Source organism: Lissotriton vulgaris, chromosome 8, assembly GCF_964263255.1.
Source record: "Lissotriton vulgaris chromosome 8, aLisVul1.2, whole genome shotgun sequence".
Lineage (NCBI taxonomy): Eukaryota > Metazoa > Chordata > Amphibia > Caudata > Salamandridae > Lissotriton > Lissotriton vulgaris.
Window position 1 is genome coordinate 482,347,902 of NC_141696.1, and position 24,412 is coordinate 482,372,313.

Below are 24,412 nucleotides of genomic sequence, written 5' to 3' on the forward strand. Positions count from 1 at the left end.
TATCGTACCAGAAGATTGACAACTTTGGGATGTTCACAAGTGTATGACCGACTGACAGCCTTTCAAAATAGACCGATCTTCATTTTATTATTTGCTTTTATGTAGCACTCGCAAAGCTGGAGGACTAATTCTAAGCACTATGAGGGAAGGGCTTTAAGTACAAGAGGTGAACGCCCATCATCAAGGTGTAAGTTCTTTTCAACAGCTGGACAGGTACCAACCATTAAAGTCGCTGCAGGAATGAAGACCCAACGGCTGCAGTGATACCTGGGTTTTCAGTACTTTCCTAAAAATTCTCAAACCCCCTTGAATTTGAAAAGGCAATGCGAGAGATCCACAGGGAAAGGCTTTGAATGTTTAAGGGTCTGACCCCAAGTACAAGAGTCTTACTGGTTTGGTGAAGTGTCTTGATTGGGTAATAGGCTTTGGAGGACTGGCAAAACACCGTTAATTTATCAAAAAGAAGCAGTGCCTAACTGTGTAGGCATAAGGCACGACAAAGAAGCTTGAAGTCAACTCCTTGCTTGAAATGGCGTTTCATCAGAGATAGTAAGCAGTGATCTCTGCATTGCAGACCTAGGAAGAGACAGGCTTGGATATCTTTTGGGTGGAGAGTTGGAAATAGCTCCTACTGCTGTAATTCAAGCGGACGAATATCACTCCAACAATGAGGGGAACCTCATGCAGTAATAGAAATAAGGGAGGGGAGGTAGCTGTTTATGCACATTCCCCATGATATTGCTCTTCTGATGGATCAAGAATATATTACAAAACAGGATTTTCACAAATTGAGAACCTATATGAACATAGTTGGTTGAATGTGAATAAAGGTTTGCCAGCTGAACAAATAGTCCCGTTCCAGCAGCAGCTCAACCTCAGTGGAGATGTCTAGCCCAGTGCACGTCTAAGTCTAGGTAAAGTATTTTATCAGTGTAATGAGCAGGGAGTGGATTGTCCTCCTCCTGGTCATTCATTTAATCACTTAATAAAGAGATTTTTGTAGGCCCTGGATTGTGTCAGAATCTGAACCAAATAGGACCTCTGGTAAGATTTGTGTCTTGTTAGGAGGCTGTACCATGGTATTCTCATAGGGCAACATAGGCCTGGCGTGGGCAGGAGGCTGGAGACAGGGATTGGGATTAGAGTTGGCAGTTCTGGCAATATGGAAGGGACAGGTGTGGACCTTGGACCCAGAGCAGAAGAATGGGTCAGCATTGGTATGAGCTTCCATTACGTTTGGGGTGGGTGGGGTGGGGGTATAGCCAGGGAAGGCCCAACTGGAAGTCTGACGGGTGACCCCTGCAGTTCCGTGAGCTACGCCAAAGTGAGTCAGCAGCATCTGAAAGAACTGCAAAATGGCCTCTTTGAAGGCCCCAACTTGCTGCGAGGCCTACCAAGGTCCAGACAATTTTGGGCTGTGGTACAGGATCTAATTCAGAAGAAGTTGACCTTAAAGTGTTATCCTTGCAACTTCTCATCCGATTTAGATTGGAGGGCCCAGGTTGATTCTCATGTTGCTTTCTTGCACTTATGGCATGTTTGACTTTTCTGAAGAAATCAAGCAACAGGAGGGACTTTGAGCGTGATGTGGAGCGAAATAGAGACCCGTCTTGAACATGAACTCTTCTTATGCTCGGCAATTTAGAGTTTTGCTTCCTGCTCTCTGATTGCCTTCAAGTACAGAGGGGCACATTTCTCACAGAACAAGAGTCAAGGCACCAAAGGCAGTTGCCACATGGCTTGAATCCTGACACCTTCAAGGGAGACTCTGTCCCTAGCACATTTTCCCCTCAAGAATTTTGAGACGTGGGAGCAGAGCGCCTGGTCTGCGTCAAAAGGAGAAAAAAATTAAGGAACTGGCGTCAACACACAGGGGTGAAGTCAATATGCAGCTCCCCTCAGCCACTTCTGGGGCATTGGCAGGTCGCCAGCACCACACAGCGCCACCTGTAGGCATAGAGAAGTGTTTGCTGAGAGTTTTTCCCAGATCCAGTCTGGTGCCTGGGATATTCTAAAAAGGAGAATTCTGTGGTTTGAAGTATTTATTAGAAATACATTTCAAATAATGCCCTTATTGTATAATGTTCTATTTCCATCTGTCTGATTTTAAGCCCTGTCACAATGGAAGATATGAGTTCAATTAAAGTGTTAAGGTCATTATGAGCGTTCAGGTACAGCATGGAACATATGTTGCATGGAACCTATGTTGCTGACCTCGTTACAGTCTCTTTACAGGTATCCAGAACATGGCATCTCATAAAAACAAGGAAAGAATTATACAGCATGAAGCCTTTTCATCCATACATGACACACGAGTTTTGAAGAATGTGCTCTATCCTATTTGGCCTTAAATATATGCAGAAACATTTTCCATGAAAAATACAATACAAAAAAATAATTTTTATAGCAGAGTTGAAAAATGTTTTCAGATTTTTTCAAAAAAAATTGCTAATGAGGCAGCAAACCGAAGGCAGATTGGAAGGCCGTTCCAGAACCCAGCAGTAAGTAAAGTAAATGATCTTCCTCCACTCCTAACTTTACACATCCAGAGAGTTTGACGTAGACTTTGACTGTTGGATCTCAGAGTGCGAAACTGGAAATAAGCCTTAATTCGCTTTCTTAAATATGCAGGACCACTAGGGTTTCAAGCTCTAAAGGCCAAGATGAACATCTTAAATCGGACTTGCTTAACAATGGGCAGCCAATGAAGGTGTCAAAGATGGGAAGTTACCGATTTTCAAAATCAGTCTGGCAGGCACATTTTTCACAATCTGTAGACAACGCAGTAAGTAGGCAGGCAAGCCCAAATAAAGACTATTTGCATGGTCCATTTTCGACGTCACTAAGGAGTGAACCATGATCTTATGTGCCCTTGGGCAAAAGATGTAGTATTCTTCTTAGAGATTTACGAGTGGCAAAGCAATTAATCGATACGCTTTTCACTTGGGTACCAAAGGAAAGAGGATTCCAATGTTCCTGCCAGTTGATGCAGGGAAGGGAGGGACCCCAAGTTCCGAAGGCTACCAATTGCATGAGTCAGGATAGCAGCTATTACCACAAGAGGAGGACCTCTTTTTTGTCACAGTTAAGCCTGAAGAAAAAAGAACACATCCAATTTTTGTCAGACTCCCTAAGATCCCATGTTTCTGCTAGGATGGCTAGCGGCCCCAGGTAAATATTAAAAAAGATGTGACTTAATGCTAAGCCGTGTCGCACTCCACATTACAGCGGTTTTGCCGAAGAGGAAAAAGGCAATACCAGGACAGATTGTACATCCTGTCCTCCAAAAAGGACTTAAACCACAAGAGAGCCTGACCTTGTATTCTTATGTTTCTAAGCCTACCGTATCGAATGCTGAAGATAAACCTACAAGCGCCACAGTGGCTGCAGAGTTTGCATCAGGATTCTATTTTAGAAATTCAGAGACTTCCAGCAGGGCTAACCCGGTGCTGTATCCAGACCTAAAGCCAGATTAGGAACCAGGTTAGAGACAGACTACAGAAAATGTGACAGTTGTCTGTTCACCGGTTTCTCCAACATTTTAGCCACGGCCGGCAGAGGAGAAACCGGTCTATAGTTAGTAAAGATCTTGAAGTCTGCAGTGGGATTTTTGAGTAATGGCAGCAGAACAGCCTGTTTCAAACATTTCGTAACTAGTCCGAAGTCAATGGAGGAATTCATCAGCTTATTCAAGATGGGTCTCACATAGGAGGATACCATTTTATGAATGTCGGTGGACATTGGTTCAGAGGAGAACCAGTCTTGCATTTAGCCAGTTCTGATAGAAAGTCCTCCAGAGATATAGGACTAAAGTTTGCACAAACTGGCCCAGAGAAAGAGTTCGCATCCATGGTAAGCATGGCTTCAGAATTTCTTTGGAATTTGTTATAGAGGACTTAAATCTTGTTATGGAAAAACTCTGAAAGCTCCTCACATATATTTGCAGAAGGGGTAGGCTTATTCTGAAAAGCACTCAGAGGTGCACGCACAACCCATTTTGCATTTAATCTTGTGGTAGAGGGGTCTGAAAATATTTCTTCCATTACATTCATACATCATTTTATTTAACTACTAAGGTGACAATTATAAATTATATCTTTTTTTTTTATATTCAAATGTTATTGATGTTGAACAAATGAAACAAATCAGCAGGTACACGGAAATCAAATCAAGTACAATCTGTAGTCAATGCATCCCCCAAGCACGAACCCCAAAAGACATACACAGACAGGATATGGCGTCCGGCTACACGAAACCCTCAACATTACCCAACCATTTCCTCCACACTTTACAATACTTTTTACCGCACCACTTGGCCATGTACAGGGATTTCTCCTGGGTCGCGCACCAGTCCACCCCTTTACGCCACCTGCCCAGATCAGGTAGATCGGGACTTATCCAGGTTGTCGCTATGTGCTGTTTGGCCACGATCATAGCTGTATTAAAAAGTAACTTTTCATTTCTGGACCCATCCAACCCGTCCGTGATCCCCAGTAGTGAGTGACGTGGGCCATGGGGAATCCCCCAACCCAGTACCTCTGTAAGCTCTGCCTCGAGAGACCCCCAGAACAGCTCCAACCGGAGGCACGACCAAAATATGTGGAAAAAGTCAGCCGGAGTGTAAGCACATCTGGCACATGACGCTACCGAGTGCAAGCCATCTCGGAAAAGGCACAGGTGGGTGAGATACATAGCGTGCAGGAAGTAAAGTTGAATCAGTTTAAGTTTGGCGGAGACAGTGACTGCCCTGGGGGCCATGAGCGCATGGCGCCGATCCACTTCATCGAGGGGAACCCCCCCATTCCACCCATTGTTCCCTCAACTTATTCAAGGCGGTGGGGGTGGTGTTAACTAAAGTGCGATAAATGCGGGAGATGCCCCCCTTACCCAAGTCCCCCATCAGTGTTTGGGCCTCAATGGGGCTGTGTTCGGGGAGCCTCGTGTCATAAGGGATGTGCGTGTGGAGGGTGTCTCTTATCTGCAAATATTTATAAAATTGGGACGAGTGTAGCCAGTATCGGGTTTGAAGATCTTGGAAGGAAAGTGCATGGCCTTTAGCTCACACGTCCCCTAGTTGTGAGATGCCAATAAGGTCCCATGTTTTAAATCCCTGCAGTCCGCCAACCTCCCGGAGTCAGGTCCCATGCCAGAGAGGTGTGCGCATTGGGTCAGTTTGTGGGTCCATCCGTTATGGCGCAACAAGGCCCGCCAGGCCAGTAACATCGAGCGTGTCACCTCAGGCAATCGGGTTGGGATGGGCCCCCCATAAATCATGGCCTGGATTTTAGTGAAACCGAGTTCACTCAGCTCCAACCTATAGGCCAGCCCCCATTGAACCAGTCGAGGATCACCAGGAGACATACGGCCAGGAAATAAAGGTATAAGTGAGTCATCCCCATACTCCATGAAAGGAGGGAATTTGGCAGGAGGACAAAGCAAGGCGCGTCCTCCCACCACCTCAGAGAAACCGGGTAATTAAACTGTCCAGTTCCCGGAACAGAGTCCTGGGAAAGCAGAAGGGGGGTATTTTGAAGGACATAGAGAAATCTGGGGAGGATCATCATTTTAAACAAGGCCACACTCCCCAGGGGGCTCAGAGGTAAAGTTTTCCATTTAATGAGATCTTCAGTGGCCTTCTTAACCAACCGGCTACATTAAGAGCCCAGCCCAGCTCGGGGAGGAGGGTAATCCATATCCACAAATACCTAAAGGATTGATGCCGAAGTGGTATGGTGGATTGCCACTCAAAGCACTCCCTAGAGAGATGCAAGGGGACCAGAACCGAATTCCCAGGGTTTAGTCGCAAACCAGAGGCCTGTTCAAAAGAGTGTAAAGTCTGGAGGCAGTGTGACCCGGAGCAGGCTGGGTCAGCCAAAAAGATCAGGACATCGTCCGCATATGATGCGATCTTGTCCGCCTCGATATGAGGCCACTCCCAGCCCAAATGAGATCCTCAGCAAGCACCAGGGAAGCCAAGGGCTCCATCACCAGGGTGAACAACAACAGAGAGAGTGGGCACCCCTGGCGATGGGAAAGGCCTCCGATAGCACCCAGTTGACCAGCACTCGCACTCTCGGGTGGGCGTAAAGGACACGGACCAAAGCTCTGAAATGAGGACCAAATCCCATCTCAGTCAACACATCCTGCAAATATGTCCAGTCCACCGAATCAAATGCTTTTTCGAAATCCACGGGCAAGAGGGCTAAGTACAGGGTAAGCACGTGCCCGTGGGCAAGAGCCAGTTGTAGACTCCGGAGGCATGAACCCACATTGTCCAGTAAGGTTTCAATCGTTGAGCCAGAATGGTGGCAAACAATTTAATTTCTGTATTGAGGAGGGAGATGGGACGATAGTCCAAGCATCTACGAGAAGGGGGCTGGGATTTCGGGAGAACCACAATAGTGGCAATGTCTGTTTCCTGTGAAAAGGAACCATTCTCCACGGCCTAGCGTAATAAGCTGGTCATGTCTCCTGAGGCGAAAAGCCGGGAGTAGAAGCTATTGTGATTGTTGTAATTTTAAAAACCTTACTTGTTATATTTTTAAGCACTTTGCACTTTAAGGGCACGGTAGAGCGGATCTAGCGCTCACGTGACCCCCTTGCACCGGCTTCCATCGCCGCTGGCCACGCCCATCTCTAGGCCACGCCCCCTTCCCGCCCTTGAGGCCTCCTATTTCAATGTGCAACTTTAGAACGCGCAGCGGACGTGCGCAGCGGGCGCGCCGTTTGCGAGCCGAAGGCGCGCCTAAGGCAAGCTCGTCTGCGCCCGTCCACGGCCGGACGGGGCCAGGGGCACGACTCCATGCCAAATTTACATCATACTCTTCTGAGGAGCTTACCACCCTCCAAGGCCACTGGCCACTCTCAGAATCCGTCCGTAAGCACATTGCCTCATTAGGGCTTGCCCCTCCTTCTGCTCCAGCATCGCCGCCTTCTCTTCCGGCCTCTCCGCCACATTGCTTTTCCCCGCCTGACCCCCCCCCCCCTTCTCCGTCATTATCTGTTCGTTTACTCAACACCAGGTCAGCGGTCAAGCACCATCATGAGCTGTTTGTCCTGCTCGATTCTGAGAAGCCTGACTTACTGCTCTTGACCGAAACCTGGTTCTGTGATTCTTCCCTCCCCGTTCTTTTGGCTACCCTCCCCCCTTCCTACGTTGCCTTACGTGCCGATCGCCCGGCGGGCAGGGTTGGCGGTGGTGTGGCGTTAATCGCTCGGTCTGAATTGAATTTTCAAACCCTTCCCTCTCCCCCCATCCCCCCCACTGAGTTCCTTGTAGTCCGCTCCCTTTTCTTCTCCCCCCCTATTACTTGCCTCCTGATGTATCGCCCACCCCAGTCTTCGTCTCTGTTCCTACCGGCATTTCAAGACCTGCTGGCCAACTTGGTGGTCAACTACGCTTCGGTCTTGGTGCTAGGGGATTTTAACTACTGGCCCTCGGACCCTTCTGAGTGCATTGCTTCGAAAGAATTCACAGAATCTCTTCTTTCTCTGAACTTTGCCCCGCACATAACTGTCCCCACTCATTCTCACGGTCACATACTTGACCAGGTTTGGTCCCTCAACCTTCCAGTTTCCTCGGTGACTGTATCTCCTTGTCCCTGGTCCGACCATGCCCTTATCTCTTTCTCCATTTCTCTCAGCCCGGTATCCAAAGTCCCACACGCCAAAAATACCTGGGCGCGGAATTGGAACAGAGTTGATCTTCCCTCCTTAACCTCCCTGCTTCGGAACTCCACTCCGACCCTTTCTGGCCTTTCATCCGACTCTCAAGCCAACGCTATTAATACCTGGCTGGCTGGAGGTTGTGACTCAGTGGCTCCTCTGCGTCGCATTTCCATCCGGGGACCCAAGGACTCCAACAGGTGGTTCAATGACCACCTAAAAGAGCTAAAACTGACCGTTCGACAGGCAGAGAGGCAGTGGAGAAAAATTACTATCCCTCACTAAAAACCCTCTATCGCACATCACTTGCCGAATACAAAACTGCAATCCTCACTGCTAAAACCACCTATTTTTCAACAAAAATAATGTCAGCCGAAAATAAACCTAGGGAAATCTTCGGTATAGTGAATGACCTGGCCTATTCCGACAGAGCCTCACCCCAAATCCCTCCATCCCAGCCTCTATGCGACCAACGTAACACCTACTTTTTGGATAAGATCGCTACCATCAAGGCCAACATCCCCCCCCCCTCGTCTGCCTTTGTTGATCCCCCCCCCCCACCGTTCAATGTCATCTTACCTCCATTCCCCCCCTTACAGAGGAAATATTCCTGGAGATACTCCCCAAAGTAAGTCGGGTTCTCCGGCAGACATCTGTCCGGCACGAATCCTGCAACAAATCTATTCCTCTTGCCCTGAACCCCCCATTACTTTCCTCAACAGCTCCCTTGCGCAGGGAGTAGTGACCCCTGCGCTCAAATCAGCCACCATAGTGCCCATTTTAAAGAAGCCTGGCGCTGACCCGTCCATCTCAGCCAATTACCGCCCCATTTCCCTGCTGCCCTACTTGGGCAAGGTGCTGGAACGCCATGTCACCGCGGTACTCAGCGCCCATGTAGATTTTAATGGGGGTCTGGCCCCCCGCCAGGCCGGCTTCCGCCCCAGGCACTCGACGGCATCAGTTGTGGTCTCGGTCCTGGACAACCTCAGGAAGGGCATGGATTGTAACAAACACCAGGCGTTGGTTCTCCTCGATCTCTCCGCCGCCTTTGACACGGTGGACCACACCATCTTACTGTCCCGTGTCAAGGCGGCTGGAATTGAGGGATCAGCCCTGGTCTGGCTTTCCTCCTTCCTGAGGGACCGCACCCAGGCGGTCCGGCTAGGAGACTTCACGACCACCCCACTCCCCGTCACCTGTGGTGTTCCCCAGGGCTCCTCTATTTCCCCCTTACTGTTCAACCTTTATATCTTTCCTCTTATTTTCGCTCTTCAGCAGCTGGAGGTCACCGTGTACAATTATGCGGATGACCTCCAGCTCATCTTTGACCTATCCTCTCTCCCCTCTCTGTCTCTAATTTCCAGTCTACTATGACATTCATCAGGGACTGGATGAACCACAACCATCTTAAGTTGAACCCGGATAAAACCGAGTTGGTTCTCACCGGTGGTTCTTCCAGTCCCTGGAACTCTCTTCTGGCCCTCCTCCCTTGGTCCTGCCCCCACTCCTTCTACCACGGTCAAAACACTGGGTGTTAAAATGAAAAACCAGCTCACCCTCCATTCACAAATCAGCTCTGTAGTCTCCTCCTGCTTCCTCACCCTCCGAACCATCCGCACTGTCTCCCGTTTTTTTTCCCCCCAGGCACTCAAGTTGATCATGGCTGCACTGGTGATATCGCGGCTGGACTATGCCAATGCCCTTTACAACGGCATCCCAGCATACAGCCTGCGGAGGCTCCAGATGGTCCAGAACCAGGCGGCCCGGTTGGTCTATGCTCTCTCACGTTATCACCACTCTACACCCCTCCTCAGGGAGCTTCACTGGCTTCCTGTCAAGGAACGTTCCCTTTTTAAGACCGGCTGCATGGTTTTCCAGGCCCGCCAAGGCACTGCCCCCCCTTCATCTCCTCGCTCATAAAAGAATACGTCCCCACCAGAGAGCTTCGCTCTTCCTCCAAGTCTCTCCTTCAAATCCCACGCTTCAAACGCAAAAAGTGGGGTGGGACCAACTTTTCTACCTTGGCTCCCACTTTCTGGAACTCCCTCCCCGACCACCTTCGTTCTGCCACTCATTATCTTTCTTTCCGTAAAAACCTAAAAACGTTCCTTTTCAAACAGGCCTTCTCCGTATAACTTCCCCCTCTTCTCTACGATAGGTTTTATTTTGCCTCTGTTGCCGAACCCTCTACTAGCGCCAAGAAACCGTATGGTGCACGCTGCGCTCTATAAATGTTTTAAATTGGAAATTGGGGCCTTAGCGTGTCTCGGTATGCCACATAATACTTTTGAGGAAGACTATCGGGGCCTGGGGTCTTACCAGAAAAGATGAGGGTGATCGCCTCTTCGATTTCTTTGCGTGAAATGGGACGATTCAGGTCTTTCTGGACAGCCGTTTCTAGCCTAGGGAGACGCACCCCACCCTACTTAAGGAGGGCCAAGAGTGACAGCTCAGGGGATTGCGTTGTGTATAGTTTCTGGTAGTAGGCCGCGAAGGTGTTAGCCATTGCCAAAGCCGCACGGTGCACCTCTCCAGCCTAGTCAGCCACCTCTGGGATAATACGATTCGCCCTGGGGTATGGGGCCAGCCCGTGCAGGATCGTGCCATTTTTGTCCCCCCAACCATAGATTCTCGCCACCGAAAACCTCCATAGGACCTTAATTGCGTCCAGGGATAACTGTCTAATGTGGTCCCGAAGATGGGCAAGCTGATGGTCTTGGGCAACATCTTCTGATGTAGATATTCGCTGTTCCAGGCGAATTGCCTGCGCCTCCTTGGATGAGATCTTCTGCAATTGCGCCTGCCTCTGGATCTTTAGCTGCCCTTTGACGACGCCCCGAATGGTTTCCTTCCCTGCCTCCCATAGGGTACCCGGGGAGGCTACAAAACCCTCATTATTAGCGAAGTATTGTTTAAGCTCCTTCCCCACCACTTTTTTAAAGACTTTATCTTGGAGGAACGAGGCCTTCATCCTCCATGTTTGGCGGGCCGAAGGAGGGGGTGCCCCAGTGCTGAGGAGTACTGGAGAGTGATCGGAAATGCCTCTGGGCAAAATGCGGACATCTAAAATCTCAGAACAGTCAGACGCAGGAACGAAGATCGCATCTATATGCGCATGTGTGTGGTGGGCCGCGGAGGTATGCATGAATTGAGTGGTGCGGGGTTGCCATGTGCACCATGCATCGCATAGTCCCAGGGATTCGGACCAACTCCTCAGTTGTTTCGGGCGCGCCGTGCGTGCAGCAGAGGGAGGACCCGTTTTGTCAAGGGCTGGGGCCAGAACTGCATTCAATGACAAATCTACATAGATGTCCTCAAAGGAATTATTTACAGTTATTTACTATTTATAAACAGTCACAAAGAGTGAACATATATTAGCCAGAACATGGGATATATCTCGATTCTTATTTATTTAGATCAAGATTTAGTATGGCAACAACAATACTACTAACATTACAAATCTTGTTTGAAAACATCAATCAATACATATTATTATCCCAGTATAAAGTATTGTTTGCTCACCTCAAAAGACACCAAAAAGGTGAAACCAAGACCGCGAATTTGCCCCGTAACACCGTGCGAATCAAAACAACAAGTGCTAACCCAAAACGTGACTGAAAATATCAAAAAATGATCAACAACTGACTAGATATGTACAGGCCAACAAATAATTGGTTTAGGGCTTACCTAATACTTCCAGCCGGAAGTATATTTTAGTCAAATGGACCTCAATGTCCAAAAAATCTAAAAATTAATTAAAAGGAAAAAGCCACCTATTAATTACAAAAGAGCTCTCTCACACGTTAAAAAATGGTATAGCTGCACCACCTTAGTACTGTACTTACTCGGAGCTGGTGTCCACAATAGTTGAACCTGTACAATGAAACCACGAAAAAGGAATTTGTACCCTACTCTAATACTGGGATAATATGTATTGATTGATTATGTCTATTTTACATTGTAATTAGGAATGTGCAAATTTTTTTCGTCCCGAGGATGGTCCTGGGGAATGTTTTCACCGTTAGCGGACCGAAACGTCGACGCTCTTAACATCGATTTGCTTATAAGTGAACCTCTGTGTCATGTTGATAACAGTCATATGTCTAATGAAAATGTTATGATGTATGGTATATTATCTGTCCATGCAAAAAGCAAAAGGTGTTATATACTACTCACAATAAGATTTGTAATGTTAGTAGTATTGTTGTTGCCATACTAAATCTTGATCTAAATAAATAAGAATCGAGATATATCCCATGTTCTGGCTAATATATGTTCACTCTGTGACTGTTCATAAATAGTAAATAACTGTAAATAATTCCTTTGAGGACATCTATGTAGATTTGTCATTAATATACTCAGTCCTCCAGGGATAATTGGGTGGCTCTGTCTTTTTGTAGAACTGCATTCAAGTCATCCCCCACAACCATGTTGCACACAGGTGTATTATTTAGCAGGGCAGCCGTGTGCGCAAGTGTGGACGTGAGCATCGCGGGGGGAGCATATACGGACATGAGAGTGAGAGGGGAGCCAGCCAGCGACCCAGAAACTGTTACAGACGACCCTTGAGGATCAAGAATCACTTGGGAAAGTACGAAGGGCAGGGTGTGCCTCAGGAAGATGGCCACCCCGTGAGCCCCTGGATAAGCGGGAGTGCCATACTCTGTCGTAGTCGTAGCGAGCCAAGAAGGGGCAGCAGTTACCCAACAGGTGCGTTTCCTGAAGCATAAGTATATCGATGTGGAGACGCTGCGCACAACTTAGAACCGCTATGCGCTTGTGCAGATCTAGCAGACCATTGACGTGCCACGACAACAGGTGGAGAGACGCCCTTGGTGTAGTATTAGCAATCATGGTAGGTGTTACCTTGTCCAGGACGCGCAGTCTGATGGGGGTATTTAGTGGCGCGTGGGAGCCCACATTGATATGAGCATTTGCATGCTATAGGAGCAAATCCTGTCTTAAAAAAAATAGCCTGTGTCATTCCGTGGTAGCTGAAACAAAACCCAACAACAAAACTAACAACATAGGGAAAACAACCTTCCCAAACTTCCCCCCCCCCCCTCCCCCACCTTACACTTCAGGAATGGAAGCATCTGTCGACCCTCCAGGTAACTAATACCAAATTACAATTAGTGAACAACCAAAACTAAAAGGCTTGGGAATGGGGAAGCATGGAGAACCCCTCCTCTTGTGCGGATGCGTGTTTATGAGTCCATCTGGAAAAACAAGAAACATCTGAGTTAGAGTGCAGTCTCCGGCCACGGAGCCAGGCCCGGCGGGCAGAGACCAGTTCAAGCTGGGTCCTTTAGGAGCACTGGGTTGCGTGTTAGGTCCGTGTCCGGGAGATCAGTCGCAGGAGACCGGGGCGAGGAACCCCCGCCACCCAAGCGGCCAGAGGAGCCAGAACACCCCCCAGTCGAGGGTCCCTCAGCGAGCATGATCGACTGTTGTGAGTGGCCCAGCGGGAAATCTGGGCGCGCCCTTCTTTGCCCACGCGTCAGCAGGAACGGCTGAGGTGCACCTGGACTGAGGTGGCCAGGACCACCCTCTGCTCCTCCCGATCCCGGGGTTTGGACTTCAGCCCCCAAAGGGCACTCCTCATTGCCCAGGTCCAGGCCTCCATCGAGCTGTCGAAGAACAATGTCTTGTTTGCGAACAACACACGCAGGCGAGCCGGGAAGAGGAGCCGATACTGAATGTTAAGCGCCTGCAACTTTTGCTTGACCTTCCCAAAAGAGTGGCGCTGGCGCTGGCTCTGGATATCACGGGTGTAGTCTGGGAAGATAATGATGGGGCAGTTTTCATGATAGAGCCACTGCTGCTTGCGGGCTTCAGACAGGCTAGCATCGCAATCTTTGAAATTAAGGGCCCGCAGTATGATAGGGTGAGGAGGTGCACCCGGCGCCGGCCAAGGATCGGTGGGCTCGCTCAATCGTGAACCAAGGAGAAAGAAAGCCCTCAGGGACCCATGACTTCAACCACTTTTCCAGGAAGTCCACCATCCGGCCCTGCTCCACCCCCTCCAGAAATCCCACCAGGCTGAGATTGTTGCGGCTGGACCTATTTTCTGCGTCCTCCGCCCGACGATGCAATTTATGAGTGTGCGACTGGAGGCGGGCCACCTGCCACTTGAGCTGTTGGACATCGTCTTCCACAGTGGGTTTCTGTCTCTTTAATCCGGGCAGTTGCATTGCGGAGGTCCCGCTGGGTGAGCGTCATGTCCACTCGCACTTCTGCGATCTTACCCTACACCGAGGTCTGGGATGCGTGGAGGGCCTGTAGGATGGTGGTCAAATCGTCCGAAGGAGGAGCCTCCTGCTCGGCCACACCCCCGGTTGCCCCCACATCGGAGGTGGTGAATCGGTCCATTTTTGTCTGGGTGGCAGGGGTCCTCGCCAAACTCTCAGTTCTGCCCATGGCGGACCCTGGGGAGTCACTGAATCCCAAAGTCTCCACGACTGGGCCCCACAGTGGGAGGCCGACAGAGCGACTCAGGTTGACCAAGGTCTGGCAAAGGCAAGCAGCCGGCGCGGAGACCAGGGGCGAACCAAGTTACCTCCCAAAATGTACAGCCAGCGGAGAAGAAGAAAACAGAAGAAGGGTCTTACTCCAGAGGCGTACACGGGACCCCTCCACAAGATCCACATAGCAATCCACCGGGGCGGCAGCCCAGCCAAGACGTGGACTGCCGGGGGCAGCAGCGGGTCCAGGGCCGGAGGATCGACACAAACGTCCCCGGGGCCGCAGCAGTGACCAATGACCATGGACAGGCCTAAGGAGAGGACCGCTCAAATCCAGCCCCACAAAACCACTACTGCAACCCCCTAGGGACTCCAGTCCTCCAGGTCCGGCACAGGTACGCCCCACGTAGGGTCACCGCCACCCAAAACAGCGGCTGAAGCACTCCCGAACACACCGCGGGCCAGAGTTGGGAATCCCAGCAAGCATGCCTCCACAACCACCTCGCCAACCGGCCCCCATGCCGCTTCCCGACCACGGTAGCCGAGCACCCCCAACCCCACTCACCAGGCTGGCGGGGGGGGGGGGGAAGAGGAAGGATAATCCCCAGTGCACCGCCTCCCGATATGACAGCTGATCTCCCTCGCAGACACCTCTCCTGCACCCCCGCCAAGCAGCACTCCTCATCTCCACTTGGCAGTAGAACGGGGGGCAGACAGAAGCTCACTCAAACCACCGTATCAGCAGGGCTCAACGCCATGGGCGCAGGCTGCACCGCCTGGGCCGACCGTTCCAACATATCAAGCGGGCCGCCACTGCAGGGTCCCAAGACACCCGCACGAGGTGGGGGGGTCGATAAACCAGGGCGTCTTAGTCCACAGCAGGCTGGGCCCAAGGAAGGCCACCACACCACCCAAAGACACCCCACGGCGGGGAGGTCTCACCTCTCTTCCCGTCGCATACAGACAGCAACCCAGCTCCGGGGCAGACACCAGGTCGTTGCAGCACTCAACGGACGTCTGCCGGATGACAGCCACCAATCGGCCATGAACAACAAGACGAGATATGGGGCCGGGGGGGTCGCAGCACCACAGCCGGGCTCAGGATTACTTTGGCTACAGGTTAATGATATTTAGGCCTTTCGATGGTGGCGAATGAAGAGCGGATGACGGAGGGGTCAGGAGCACTTCTAAAGTGCGACCGACATTTTGACGCTCTTGGCCACGCCCCCGTATCATGTTTTTAAATTTGTAGCACCTCATGCACGTTTGTAAAATAAGGCCCCTCCCCGAAGGGCATAACATGCTTTCTTATATCAGCCTTTGGGCTGAACATGTACAGGAAAGCAAACTAGGGAGCCTTTAAACTGTTTCATACATCAGTTATGGTTGAAGCCTGAGTTGAGCTATTGATAATGAAGGATGAGGTCTGTTCATTCTTTTTTAGAACAGTTGTGGCTTGAAGATTTGGGTCATCAGAAACTATGTGAGTTGTCTAGATTTCAGGACTTACATTGGGTTTGCTGCTACAATAACAATCTCTCTACACGCGATTCTACAAATTCCCAAAAATATTTTCCGGTGACTGTTTTCCAGACATGCAACTTTAGCTTTACAGGGGGCTGGATTCTTCATGCACAGAAGAACCTCCTCTAATAGATGCTCCACTAATGGAATGCCGCTGTTGACTTACAGAGTTTATCTTTAGTTATTTCAAACAAAGTAGACAGTCTAAGGATGACTTTAGAGGCTGCCCACTCCATCTAGCGGTGTTTTATTTCTGTGATTGTTAGGTGGGGAGTCTCCTGGAATAGGATGCTTGGTATAATTACCTTGCACCACATATTTGTGCCACTCATTGCCTGCAGTGGGTCTATAGCTATAATTGGGTGCTTACTTTCAACACCAGAGATGCAGTCATTAGCTCCAACTACCTCTTCCTTCACCTCTTTACCTTCGTGCGGCAGCATCGGAGGGGCCATAACAGTAAACTTGCAATGGCCTGGCTCTGGTCACTGTTTTGGCAGTGGCTGTCCACCATAAAAAGTCATGCATTATGCTTCATGCAATCTAAAACAGCTTCCAAAACTATCAGCATCATAGGCAAGGTCCTGTGCCAGACAAAGTCCTTGAAAGGCAACAGTTATAGGCAAGGTGGTGTGGTAGGTGAGGCTCACCAGAGTCATTACCGACTAGGTTATCCTGAAAACATGCCCTTGTTTTGGCACTGTAAGAGGGATGGAGTTTTTGCAAACCAGATGTCCCAAGGCAGTCACAGAGAATTTCAAAATTGATGCATCCAAGACCGCGACACCTTTGCCTTTTTCACTTCAGAGCACTATTTCTACATGTTTCAATTTCCTGGCATGATAGAAAAAGTAAGGTCACTACAAACAGGTTTTCTCCAGATGACCTGGCCTCTTTCATAAAGTTCAAAGATTTTTGGTGAGAAAATCTAGCATATGTTACAATTTTGAAGGAAATGCATAGGCTGCACAAGGACAATGCACCCTGTGTGTGTCCCTCAACATTGTGACATTCAAGTGTGTACAGTGTGGCCCATCAGAGAACAATTTCTGATGGTTGGTAGGGTTTGAATAAAAAGAAAATCTTGCTTTGGTAGAAGAATCCTGCCACTGTGCAATGGAAATGAGTCACAAGTAGAACAACATACCTCTCTTGGTCTAGACCTCGGAGATCTCATGAAGGAAGAAATTATTGTGTATATATCAAAAGAGAGAGTAAGGGAGATTGCACAGGCTATGTGTAGTGGGAACTCCTGGTCCCCTAAGGTAGAGTTAAACAACAATGGAGGAGTACCCCCTATAGGCAAAAAATACAAAGAAGGAATTTCTTCTGTATCTGGAGCTTAAGGCTCTGGTTAGCAAAAATTGCCCCAACCCTTTACAGGACAGTAGTAGTCCTTAGAGAAGACCCCTCGCTCACCAACCTGGTTGGTGACATGCTTCATCATTGGGGTCCCACCCCATAGGCTGAATGCCCATAGGGTGTGCTGCGACACCTGGTTACAGTGGAGCGGGTTTCTTGATTTGTTATATGTGCAAAAGATAATTGTGATACGTGTGTTAAAAAGGGGCCAAGACTACTCACACCAAGACTTTATTCTTGAGTGCTTGATCCCTATTAAAAAGTATTTGTGGCACCAGTGCCTATTTAGGAAGGCTTTGGTGTCTCGAGAAGTGTGATAATTCTAAAAATAGCGAAGTGTGCTATGTGAATTAGTTAAAAGTAGGTCTACATGTTTCAACCATCTGTAAAAAATTATTTGGTTTTCGTCAGGACCGTGTGTCTTGAACGGGGTGGTCCGCACACGCTAAGGCGCGTCCAGCCCTCGTTCAAATACAGACCACAAATTATGGTCTGGTGTAAAAATGTGTTTTATCCTGGATCAGGAGAAAAACCTGTAAAAGAAAAAACATATAGGATTGGGTTTACGTACTGGGGAGGACAAAACAAGGGTACACACTTAACAAATAATGTGCTAGGTGGGTTCACCAAAACTCGGGTGGTAATAGAACACCTAATATATCAGGTCGTACCCGTGGTCTGTCTATGGTACAAGACAGCAGTGCTCAGGCGGTAGTTACCGGAGCGTAGATGTGCTAAAAGAGAGAATCCAGCATCTAGTTTGTATACTAGTTGTTGGGACACGTGAAAAGGGAGGGGGAGGTGTGGGAGAGCAATCGCCACTACTAGTGCGGCGTCACAACACGCCCAGGCACTACTGGAAGTGAACGGCAACTATAGTCTTGTGCCGCAGAAAAGCAGGTCGTTTTTGTGGAAAAAATATAGTACACAGAGTTGTTGTATTGCTTACACTTGAAGCGGTAATTAGCACTTCATGGGCATCGAGTTGTCCAAGACGGCAAGTATCCGTCACCTGTAAATTGCGAAAAATGAAAGGCGCGCATCCAATTAAAATGTCGCCTCTCTTAGATGCATGTAGGTCTAAGACGTATAATATGCGTCTTACGTCTAATCACAGGGCACTTACTTGCGGCTTCTGCTCGTCTGGCTTACAAAACTACTTGGTTCTTACTCGTGAATGCCCCGTGGAGTGTTCCGATGTGGTAGCAACGCCGAGAAGTAAACTCTTCGCTACTTCCTGACTAGGCGTGGCTCCAATCAGAAGCTCCCGGCGGACCAATCAGGGCGAAGCTCAGGGGAGGGACCCGCTGACGCTTCGTCTGACGCTGCGGTCACGTGGGTTTTGTGTTTGCGGTTGTCGGGACAACTGCTGAGCAGACGAAGCTCACGGAGGAGCCGCGTCACAGAGGAAAAAACAGGGCTCGGAGAATAGCCGAGTCTGATTAATTCTTCAGTGAAACATTAGGGAAAAACTAGGGAGCCGGAAGGAGAGATTTTTTGCTACAGTTTGCAAAAATGGGCAAATCAAATGGTGGGCATAAATTTTAAAACAAGTGTCTCGATGTTATGACCCTTATTCAGTTCAAAGTCTCAGTGCAGGGTACATTAAGCGACCACGATATATATATAAAAATAGCAATAAACCCATCTCAAAGGGTCAATTACCCCATTACTGAGTTCCATGTAATATTGTCGTTGAGACCAGTCTTGTGTGTTGCAAGTCTGTAAACCCACCTTTGTTCTTTTTCAAAAAGGCGTTGGTTCACATTTGTTCCTGATTTTATTTGCTCAATTATAGTCCATTGTATTTCATCAGGGTTATGCCCTACCGACAGATAGTGTTCGGTAAGTCTGGTATTGGCCTTTCTGCACCTAATGGTGCTCCTGTGCTCGCCAATACGTGTTTTAATTTTTCTGCTGGTCATTCCCACGTAGCGTAGGTCGCAGGGGCATGTTAACAAGTACACAACATTTTCACTATTGCAGTTAGTATGCCCTAAGGAAGAAATTATTGCCCCTGAAAATGAGTGGGGAACATTCTCTAATGGTTCCCATGGGGCTGTTAGAAAAGAAATAGGCGTAGTTGTTCATAAAGAATGGTAGTAAATAGTCGTCTTGTGAGCAGAGTTTTGAAGAATTCCACTTTCACTCAACATTCAGTTGAAAATATGAGTCATGATAGGCTCGGGGGGAATGGAGCTCAGATTCTCTTCACCTCAGCGACTCTAGTTTGGGACATAGTTAAGTGGATGGGCTACATACTGTTTAATGTTAAAAGAGCATTTACGATCACAGTTGTCATTTACTAATGGGGATTACTAGCATAATGACCTGGTACAATCATAACATAAATCCATGCTTTAGAATCTCCATAACATAAGGTTGGCCCCTTTTTCAGTTCAACAATGTTGCATTATAGTATGCAGTATTAGACTATGATGAGCTGCCTCACTTCCCAAACCCTTCTTTTCAGGGCTCATTTATGTCCTGATTTCCTATCCAGGTAGGAACCAAGTCCCTATTCTCTTTCTAGCCACCTTTATAGAAGACCCTTCCCTCTACCACCTAAGACTTCTATTCCTGTGCATCGATTCACTTTTCCTTCAGTTTCATCTCCATTACTTAGCTGGTATTCTTCACAAACTGCTGATGAGATGCTAATGCATGATACTGTGGGGATATTAGAACAAAATTAATTGTGGAAAAAAGCAGAAGTATCAAATCTACATAATGTGGATTAACCACACACACAAGGAGTACTCATAAAAACTCAGAAATAATGCAATTCTAGTTTCTTGGAATCTACACTGCTACAAAAAAACTGCTATCCATTTCAACTGTGGTTGTCTGTTTTTCTACAACTGCAACACACACTTATGTTTTAAAGTTGAAAGAAGTCTTCAGAAACAGTAGTACCTGAGATTGCAATGGCTAAATTATGAGATTATATATTAAGACATAGCTAACACATGGTCCTCATCTGATTTCCTCTGTATCGAATGTAGAAGCACCCAGACTGCATTAGCCACACAAATTCATTAACATTGCGCTAAACCATGGCAGTGAAATAAAGAAAACCTTAATTTTGCCCACCATTAGTTTAAAATCATGAAAAACATTAGCAGACTTACTGTGCTTTTCTGTGAATGAGGTTATAGACCGCATCCCACCATGAACTATGTCTTTCAGTGCACAGCGGTTTGCAGATGGCCATGGGTAAACATCGTGGCTGGTGTGCACTGTAGTGAACATTAAAGTGATCTTGCAATTGCAAATGGCTAGTAAATATCACACCAAGAAGAAATACCTGTATTCGGAAAAGAATAGAAAGCAATTCATAATTGGGTAAAACAGCTGGTTAAGAGGAATTTAAAAAGTATGTAAACGTGCAAACCTCGAGATCTAAGAGGCATATGGACTCCGGAGCATTTGTATCAAGTTTGGAGGTTTCCTGAGGCAAGCGAGGAAACAGCTGTTTCAACCATTTGCGAACTGTTGGAAGTGAGGCGAGATCATGCCATTGTAAACCCAGCCAAATCAAATGGTGGAGATCACCATTATGCAAACGGATTGAACCTAAAGGAAAGAATATATACAAAACCAAGTCAGAGGAAAACCCACTTTCAGACTCTGCCAATTGTCAACAAAATACACTTTATTCCTGGAGTGAGGCTGTGATTTCAGCAGTTCCAATACAACTTGTCTTTCAACAGAATCACATGCCCATTTATTTATCAACACCTTTGATGTGCATCCTTTATCAGAATCTTCAGAGTAAATGAAGTCCTTCTGTTCAAGGAAGATGGATGTTTAGAAGTCTACATGGCTGTACATGGTTCAGGAGCGCACAATCGCCAGTGGTGACAGCATGCCACAGCAGAAAGCAAGGAGAGGGAGTGGCTCCTGCTAGCCTGAAATGGGTAGGGGTTTGAGGAAATAGCAAGAAATTAAGCAGTAAGCCAAATCAACCTTGTGTTTTAAATATTACAATATATTGCCTATGGTTGATAGCACAAATAATGGGATGGAGTAATATATGCTATGATTGACGGTCATGGGAGTATGCAAGCTTTAAGACCTAACCCGGAGGCTAAACATTGCTTATTCTCCCTGTTCTTCTTTGAGGGGATTCTGCGTCCAAACTAGAATTTTATTAGAACATTGCAGGTAAAGGGGAAAATCTGGGAAATCAATCCTGCACTAATACTAGATTGCTTTCAGAAAGACTGTTCGATTTAGAACACTCTAAAAAAACGGGTTTATCTGCTAGGTTCCAGAAAGGTGCTCTTAATCATTGTGTCTCCATTTTTTGATAGATTTCCTTTATGCTGTACCAAGAAATCATTGAAAGCTCCATATTCATAATGTGTGGTGTGACTGCCTGACAACCATTCAATGAAGGAATGTGATTTTGTCAAAGCTGGTCATTGAGAACATTGAGAAACACTGGAAAAATATCAGGCTGAGTGATTACAAATCAGAAATAAAAGGCTAGGGAGGTGTAGCCATCGCCTTAGAGGTGGTGGTGTCTGCTCATTACTCTGTTAAGAGTATGAATGACTAGCAACATCATTGAGACTTTCATCCATAACTCAACACCCATGCATTTAATACAATTACCATCTAAGGAAGTTCCAAGGGAAGAAGGCTCCTTTATGCTATTGAATCGATAAAAAGTATATTGCCCTCAGGAATCACAATGTCAGAGTATACTGAACGCAAAACACATTAACATAAAAGGGACGCTTACCACATGTTGGACACCCAAAAGTCGCACCCAGATAGAATGCCGCTGAATACACAAGTAGAGCCTGCATGCCACATACAGACAATATATTCATGCCAGCAATCATCGCAATCCAGGAACCACCACTTTAAATACTTAGAGGTGCCACGCTAAATTTGACCCCATCCCAGTTTATCTTAGTTGTCCCTGATTTTGCCCCCCACCTCCAATATTAACACTTTTGAAAAGCGGAGCACACACAACGTGCCAGTAGGTAATCTCCCCCTCAGTGACCAACAACGCATCAGGAATCGAAATTCGTTAACTGTTGAGTCACTTCACCGCACACGGTTACTGAGTCACCAAGATTGTAACTATATTCTGTATTACATATATTTATTAACTGTCACTTGGAGGTGTAATGCCCTGTACCGTGTAAAGTGTATCTGTTGGTTCAATATTGAGACGATGATAAAAACAATAAAAACAGATTAGAACAAATAACATAAAAGGGACGCTTACATAAAAAAAATCTTATGTTGTAGGCATCCACGTTAAAAGACGCAAAGATGCAAATGATTCCACAATACAAAGTAAAACATTGCCAAGTAGATAGTGATGTCAAACAAATATTAATCATTGTGAGTGCCCAGGATATCATTATCATTGCAACAACTGCAGTGATATGTCACACCTCAAAAGAAAGGCGGCAAATGTGGTAAACACTAAACTCATGCAAGAAACTGTCCTCTCAAAGATGAGTATCTTGCTTAATCAGCCAAACATCCAAAAGGAGCTGAAAAAAAAACAAGGTCTATGATGAAAACATAAAACTTGTGAACAAAAACACTAAAGATTCACAAGCATAACCAAGTTGCAGTTCACAATCGTGAAGCAGTTTCTACACCTACTTCGCCAATTATCATGTCACCCGTCAACCTTGAGAAAACTAGGGCTATATCAATCTTGTTTTTTGCGCTGCGCGGAAGGGGTGTATGCTTTTGTTTTCATGTGCTCAGCACATCCATTAACCCGAAAATTCTCTGAGTTAGTGCGCCAGTTACGGATATTTATTTATTTATTGTTGCAATTTGTTAAGCGCAACAAATACACTAAGGCGCCTCGGCGCTGTTCAGATCAGGTGCGTGGACTCAGGAATTACTGGTTAAAGAGCCAAGTTTTTTATTGTCTCCGGAAGATCATGAGGGAAGGGCATGATTTTATGTGGAGGGGGAGAGTGTTCCATAGCCTAGCTGCAGCTACCGTGAATCGTCTATCCCCCCAATTCACTTTTTTAGTGCGGGGAATTGGTAGCAGGTTAGCAGAGGAGGAGCGCAACGCTCTTTTGGGTGTATCGACAGAGAAGGCTTGCTTTAAAAACTCTGGGCCTGTGCCGTTCCTGGCCTTATAGATAGCAGAGCTCGAAAACAAGAGGCAGGGTTTGCCCCTGTTCCCAAGCTCCGCTGTCAGAAAACCACTAACACAGATATCTTCAAGTCCCACGTAGACGGCACACATGCAGTGCTGCAAAACATTGTTTACGATTCAATGAGCTTACAACCCGCCCAAAGCCTACTTTTAGTTATTTTCGTCGCCGCAATCTTTAGATTGCTTTGTTCCCGAAGTTTCCCCTTCTTTTCTTGTGGTAGCTCCTCCCTGGCACAATGGTCAAGACCATGCGTTCCTTTTTAGTATTTTGCAACACTTTTTTTTATTTTTTTATAAGCGATTCAGTATTATTCCTGGACATGCAATGTGCTTTCCTACTTTCAACACAGACATAACTCTCTTATTTAAGTTGCTTGCACCCTAACTTCCCTCTCAATCTCCATTAACGCTTTAGTTACTCACACCTACAAGTGTACAGTACTCCACTGTACGCCACTAACTTTTAGCCATGCTGTACAGCAGCCACATTGCTGTACAACTTGGCTAAAGAACAATAGCAAAGCCAATAGCTTACATAAGCGAGATCTATTGGCTTCGCCAAGGCTCAACTGAGTTAACAAATACGCAGAAGACACGTAAAAGAAATGCAAAGATCCTTTCTGCGCCAGCTCAGTGTGGGAAACAGCATCATAGTAATGCTCAAGAGGTGATGAAACAAACAAGCAACTAAGGAAAGTTAACTGTTGTAAGAGAAACCACAATACATCGTATAATTTGACTGGCTGCTGAAAAAACGGATATTCACTGGTTTAATGACACATCGGCAATTGATTACAAATATATATATATATATATATATATATATATATATATATATATATATATATATATATATCCTATTCCTTTTGAATAGGCATGGGTTTTACATGCCTACTAAAGGGACCTTTGAGGGTTAGAATGAAAAGAAACAGAATTAGCCACAGAAAGCTACATCAGATTTTTGGCGATGACCAACGGGCTCTGCCTGGTATTGAACTTTATTACATAACTGCATCAAATGCCTACCCGAAAAGGACAATAAATCTCACTTTGTAATAAATATAGTAGTTCCAAACTGAATTTTATAATAAAAATAAAGTTGCCCCCAATCGGCCATAGATAACATTTTTTGAATAATACTGGCATCTAGACTTAATTCTGATATCAGGAGTTATTTATTTACCATTTAATCTAAATTCTTTATTCAGTATAACATTCATATTTGCCAATGACAACTTAAAGT

The 24,412-nt window shown here is 46.8% G+C and overlaps 1 protein-coding gene across 2 annotated transcripts in view; it reads right to left on the reverse strand.

Moving 5' to 3' along the window:
• The window catches only part of LOC147697215 (E3 SUMO-protein ligase RanBP2-like), an 852,038-nt gene that overhangs the window by 619,775 nt on the left and 207,851 nt on the right, over positions 1 to 24,412 (reverse strand). For both annotated transcript variants that reach the window (XM_086934289.1, XM_086934288.1), the window contains exons 10-11: positions 20,410 to 20,591; positions 20,147 to 20,322 (exon numbers count right to left, since the gene is read on the reverse strand). In XM_086934289.1, the coding sequence (XP_086790415.1) occupies positions 20,147 to 20,322; positions 20,410 to 20,591 (358 nt within the window). The remainder of the gene's footprint in view (positions 1 to 20,146; positions 20,323 to 20,409; positions 20,592 to 24,412) is intronic.